The sequence below is a fragment of the Embiotoca jacksoni genome, unplaced genomic scaffold (assembly GCF_022577435.1).
Source record: "Embiotoca jacksoni isolate LCO1_2020_lvr unplaced genomic scaffold, fEmbJac1.0.p SCAF_12, whole genome shotgun sequence".
Classification (NCBI taxonomy): Eukaryota; Metazoa; Chordata; class Actinopteri; family Embiotocidae; genus Embiotoca; species Embiotoca jacksoni.
The window spans coordinates 17822222-17828259 of NW_027185252.1; the positions used below are offsets into that span (position 1 = coordinate 17822222).

General features: G+C 46.1%; 1 protein-coding gene across 1 annotated transcript; it reads right to left on the reverse strand.

Annotated features, from left to right (window-relative positions):
• Nucleotides 1-4802: 4802 nt before the first annotated feature.
• LOC138195068 (homeobox protein vent1-like) lies at nucleotides 4803-5652 on the reverse strand. Its single transcript, XM_069144129.1, has 3 exons — nucleotides 5382-5652; nucleotides 5071-5279; nucleotides 4803-4990 (listed from the first exon to the last, which is right to left on the reverse strand). Exons 1-3 carry the CDS (start codon nucleotides 5650-5652, stop codon nucleotides 4823-4825), a joined length of 648 nt encoding a protein of 215 aa, XP_069000230.1. The 3' UTR covers nucleotides 4803-4822.
• Nucleotides 5653-6038: the final 386 nt, after the last annotated feature.

The following is a 6038-nucleotide window of genomic DNA, read 5'->3' on the forward strand; positions in this document are numbered from 1 at the left end:
CCACGTTTTCACCTGGGAGATTAAATACATCCGTCAAATACACATTTTCGCCGGAACAGTGGTGCAGTGGTTAGCATTGTCGCCTCACAGCGAAAAGGTTCAGAGTTCGAAACCGGTCCTCGGCCTTTCTGCGCGGAGTTTGCATGTGCTCCGGCTTCCTCCCAACATCCAAAACATGCACCTCCCCAGCTCCTCCTGTCCACGTGCCTAAGTGTCTTTGAGCAAGACACTAAACCCTAAACTGCTTCCGGTGGTGTACCATCGGTATGTTGTAAGGCGCTTTGGATAAAAGCGTCAGCTAAATGAAATGTAATGTAATTTTAAATGGGAATTATATTGATTTAATTGGAGATGAGCCCCACCACTGAGGTTGCTTTATATGATCAGGCAACTTTCTAAGGACATGAGGCCACTTTCTGGCCTGAGGAACGCAGACATGTAAACCTACTTGAGTTTCAGACAGGGTCAGCTTCTTTGCTATTTTCCTCCTCTGCGGGGCCCTCAGGTATCTGCGCTGGCGGAAGATATTTTCCAGTTTGCCGATCTGCTCGGAGGTGAACTTTGTCCTCATCCTCCGTTGCTGCGTCGTCTCCCCCTCGCTATCATCTACCTCGCTCTCAGACTCAGAAGTGCAGACGGAACTGCCTGGAAGGGAAACATAAAGCAAATGAATAAATTAACAGTCAAAATCAACACGCAAACAAAGAGCCTGTCGATTTCATCTCTTGAGAGAAAGTTTATCTGAGAACTTACCGTTTGGTGAGGTCGGACTGTACTGGCCTCCTGGTTCCTTTATAAATTCATCCGTTTTTTGATGGACTTTAAAATGAATCGCAGCCTCCCTGTTTTGCAGCGTCACCTCATGATAACTTGTAGAAAGCCACTCCACAGAGAAGTTTGCCATGATGCTCCCAAGCAGCGTTCTAAAGTTGTGTGTGTGTGTTTATTTGTTTGTGTGAGATTACGCATGGGGGCTTCCCGGCCCTTATATAGGAGGGGGGGACACTTCTATATTTGCATATGCAAAGGGCTCTCAACGGAACGATAGAAACCTGTTGGTGGTTGTAATTGAGGTTAATAGAGGCAGAGTTGTAGGTTTTCACACGTTCATGTGGGGGCAGAGATGCTCCGGCGCCACCGAGTCTAAGAATCAGCTTCCTGGCATATCAGACTGAATAATCTGTTTAAATGGATTCAGGGACACATCCGTCTCTAAGTATTGTAAGTGTACAATGTGGCCCAATTAAAGAGCCTGTCTAAGAGGTGTGGTCCGTGGTGAAGAGATATCACGGAGTATCTGGACAGTAATGCTGGAGATATTTCTAAGCTCTCAGGAATGGGAGTCGCAAACAAAAGCGCCCAGATGTCTGCCCATCAAGCAGCCTGGTGATGAGGCCTTTGTTATTGTGGGGTCGGGTGGGGTGACCGCGATCAGAAAACATCCACAGAAAGTGTGAAAGTTCCGTTTGATCTTTGTTGAGCTATTTGAGACATTTGCCTCGGAACCGCTCACACACCAGGTAATCTGTTGTTTTTAAATCAGACTTCATTTCGAAATTGAGAACATTTGTTGTCTGTTTGAATTGAAATGTCAAAATTGTTCTTTATCTCCACGTCATCACAATCAGGTTTTTGACCTCAGGCTTCAGACTTCACATCAGAGCTCAGATCCGTTGGCCATACAAAACCCCAGACTCTCTGGAGCCAGGTTGGGGGTGGCTCATGTTGATATTCTGAGAGAATCAAATCAGCAGATCCATACAGTGATACGAACCTTTATCATTCTTTTTTTTTCCCAACTCTCTGAAAGGCAGGGTGATCCATTCATGTGCAATACAGATTGCATCATCAGCTGTATATTAAGAATGATCTGTGTAAACCAAAAAACAATGCAGAGTCCATCGTTGCAGTATAAAGAATAAACTTTATTCACTGATAAATAGACGTCTCTGTAAATATTGATATAAAATATAATAACAATAACATTTAAAATATCATAATAACAGTTAAAATATCATAACAATATTATTTAAAATATCATAACAATAACATTTCGAATATAATAACAATAACATTTCAAATATAATAAAAATAACACTTAAAATATAACAACTCTGGATTGTACTCAGTCGTAAGTCTGTAGGTGACAGTTCTTTAGTAGAAATAGGGGTGATGGCTCATCAGATGACAGATGGCCAGCGGGTAAAAAGTCCGGCCGGTCGCGGCACAGTGCGGACCATGTGTGTGGTACTGAACTGGGGAGAGCGTCACCGGCATCTCCCGTTTCAGCTTCATCCTCCTGTTCTGAAACCAGGTCCCCACCTGAGAGGGCGATAATAACGTTAGTGTACCGTAATTTGGATACGTCTTCTTCATTCAATGTTACCGAAACGGCTTCCCACCTGAGTTTCTGTGAGTGTCAGCTTCTGCGCCATGTTCACTTTCTCTCCTGCGTCCAGGTCTTTATTCTCGTTGAAGATCTTTTCCAGTTTGCTGATCTGCTCAGGGGTGAACTTTGTGCGCGTACGGCGCTGCGATCCGTCTTTCTCCACCTCGCTGCCTTCGTCCGAAGCCGTTTCGGTGTCATATCTGGAGGAATATCTGCAGATTTCTGAAACGAAAAGAAGGATAAGTGTTGTTACAAACGCTGCTTCTGCGATTCTGTCAGCACTGAATCTATGGTTTAAAGTTTAGGGAGTTGTAGCCCACTTACTTGGTGACGCGCATCTTGCTGAATGCAAAGGTGAGCACAGGCTCCGGTCCCATGGCGTGTCTCTCTCCTCTGGCTCCATGTGTTTAACAGCCTTTGAAGGTTTGGGTTTTAGCTGCAGGTAACCTTTGGCAAAAGTCGGCGGGCTCGGCTGCACCATGCAGGGAATGTGAGGTCTGTAGGTCGGCGCAGTATCCATGCCAGCTCCGTGCTCCTCAGTCCTGGCGGTGTTGTCGTAGCTCTGGGCCAGCCAGTCCATAGAAAAGTATTTTATTATGTTTGCAGGGCTGCTTGGTGAACTGTAAATCCACCAAATGTGTGTTGTAGCAGCTGTCATCCACGGTTTGATTTTATAGGGGAACGGCCCTCTTGCAATTTGCATATGTTCAAAGCAGTCCTACTGGGCGTCTTTAGCCTCCTGTGTCCACCTCCTCAGTCCTGGTGGTTACAGGCTGCCTCTGCACCAGAGGAACATTCTTTGGTGTCAGCAGGACCAGGTTGTGATCATACCTACGAAGGGGGGAAGGGCAGTAGCACTGTATGCATCCATGGCTTTAGCATCCTGTAGGTCCAGGGTTTTATTGTTCCGGGTGGAGCAGTTAACGTACTGGTGCAAAGTTGGCAGTACTTTATCCAGACTGGTTAAAGTCTCCAGTAACTGCCAAAAATGCACCGGTATGCTTAGTCTGCAGTTTGGACACAGTGGCGTGGATGGTGTCCACTGCTGCCTCTGCGTCAGCTGATGGAGGAACGTACACAGCGATGACGATGGCGGAGGAGAACTCCCTCGGCAAATAATAAGGGCGCATCCCCACGGCTAGAAGTTCAATGTCCGGGCTGCAGAAACGGTCCTTCACACAGCCTCCCTGTTCTGCAGCGTCATCTCATGATAACTTGTAGAAAGCCACTCCACAGAGAAGTTTTCCATGATGCTCCCAAGCAGCGGTCTGAAGTTGTGTGTGTGTGAGATTACGCGTGGGGGATTCCCGGCCCTTATATAGGAGGGGCACACTTCTATATTTGCATATGCAAAGGGCTCTCGACGGAACGATAGAAACCTGTTGGTGGTTGTAATTGAGGTTAATAGAGGCAGAGTTGTAGGTTTTCACACGTTCATGTGGGGGCAGAGATGCTCCGGCGCCACCGAGTCTAAGAATCAGCTTCCTGGCATATCAGACTGAATAATCTGTTTAAATGGATTCAGGGACACATCCGTCTCTAAGTATTGTAAGTGTACAATGTGGCCCAATTAAAGAGCCTGTCTAAGAGGTGTGGTCCGTGGTGAAAAGATATCACGGAGTATCCGGACAGTAATGCTGGAGATATTTCTAAGCTCTCAGGAATGGGAGTCGCAAACAAAAGCGCCCAGATGTCTGCCCATCAAGCAGCCTGGTGATGAGGCCTTTGTTATTGTGGGGTCGGGTGGGGTGACCGCGATCAGAAAACATCCACAGAAAGTGTGAAAGTTCCGTTTGATCTTTGTTGAGCTATTTGAGACATTTGCCTCGGAACCGCTCACACACCAGGTAATCTGTTGTTTTTAAATCAGACTTCATTTCGAAATTGAGAACATTTGTTGTCTGTTTGAATTGAAATGTCAAAATTGTTCTTTATCTCCACGTCATCACAATCAGGTTTTTGACCTCAGGCTTCAGACTTCACATCAGAGCTCAGATCCGTTGGCCATACAAAACCCCAGACTCTCTGGAGCCAGGTTGGGGGTGGCTCATGTTGATATTCTGAGAGAATCAAATCAGCAGATCCATACAGTGATACGAACCTTTATCATTCTTTTTTTTCCAACCCTCTGAAAGGCAGGGTGATCCATTCATGTGCAACTAATCCTCCAATACAGATTACATCATCAGCTGTATATTAAGAATGATCGGTGTAAACCAAAAAACAATGCAGAGTCCATCGTTGCAGTATAAAGAATAAACTTTATTCATTGATAAATAGACTTCTATGTAAACATTAATATAAAATATCATAACAATAACATAATAACATTTCAAATATAACAACAATAACATTTCAAATATAACAACAATAACACTTAAAATATAACAACTCTGGATTGTACTCAGTCGTAAGTCTGTAGGTGACAGTTCTTTAGTAGAAATAGGGGTGATGGCTCATCAGATGACAGATGGCCAGCGGGTAAAAAGTCCGGCCGGTCGCGGCACAGTGCGGACCATGTGTGTGGTACTGAACTGGGGAGAGCGTCACCGGCATCTCCCGTTTCAGCTTCATCCTCCTGTTCTGAAACCAGGTCCCCACCTGAGAGGGCGATAATAACGTTAGTGTACCGTAATTTGGATACGTCTTCTTCATTCAATGTTACCGAAACGGCTTCCCACCTGAGTTTCTGTGAGTGTCAGCTTCTGCGCCATGTTCACTTTCTCTCCTGCGTCCAGGTATTTATTCTTGTTGAAGATCTTTTCCAGTTTGCTGATCTGCTCAGGGGTGAACTTTGTGCGCGTCCGGCGCTGCGATCCGTCTTTCTCCACCTCGCTGCCTTCGTCCGAAGCCGTTTCGGTGTCATATCTGGAGGAATATCTGCAGATTTCTGAAAAGAAAGGAAGGATAAGTGTTGTTACAAACGCTGCTTCTGCGATTCTGTCAGCACTGAATCTATGGTTTAAAGTTTAGGGAGTTGTAGCCCACTTACTTGGTGACGCGCATCTTGCTGAATGCAAAGGTGAGCACAGGCTCCGGTCCCATGGCGTGTCTCTCTCCTCTGGCTCCATGTGTTTAACAGCCTTTGAAGGTTTGGGTTTTAGCTGCAGGTAACCTTTGGCAAAAGTCGGCGGGCTCGGCTGCACCATGCAGGGAATGTGAGGTCTGTAGGTCGGCGCAGTATCCATGCCAGCTCCGTGCTCCTCAGTCCTGGCGGTGTTGTCGTAGCTCTGGGCCAGCCAGTCCGCAGAAAAGTATTTCATTATGTTTGCAGGGCTGCTTGGTGAACTGTAAATCCACCAAATGTGTGTTGTAGCAGCTGTCATCCACGGTTTGATTTTATAGGGCCACGGTCCTCGTGGCAATTTGTACATGTAATATGGATATGCTCAAAGCAGTTCTGCAGGACGTCTTTAGCCTCCTGTGTCCTGGTTGTTACAGGCTGCCTCTGTACCGGAGGAACATGGTGTCAGCAGGACCAATTTGCGATTATACCTACCAAAGGGGGGAAGGGCAGTAGCACTGTATGCATCCATGGCATTAGCATACAGGGTTTTTATTGTTCCGGGTGAGGCAGTTAACATACTGGTGCAAAGTTGGCAGTACTTTATCCAGACTGGTTAAAGTCTCCAGTAACTGCCAAAAATGC

Bases quoted from the DNA above. Each gene is read 5' to 3' on its own strand.
- LOC138195068 (XM_069144129.1), bottom strand. From the start codon at position 5,652: ATGAAATACTTTTCTGCGGACTGGCTGGCCCAGAGCTACGACAACACC. The intron at 5,280-5,381 runs GTAAGTGGGCTA...CTTTCTTTTCAG, and splicing joins AGCAAGATGCGCGTCACCAA to AAATCTGCAGATATTCCTCC. The intron at 4,991-5,070 runs GTGGGAAGCCGT...TCGCCCTCTCAG, and splicing joins TGACACTCACAGAAACTCAG to GTGGGGACCTGGTTTCAGAA.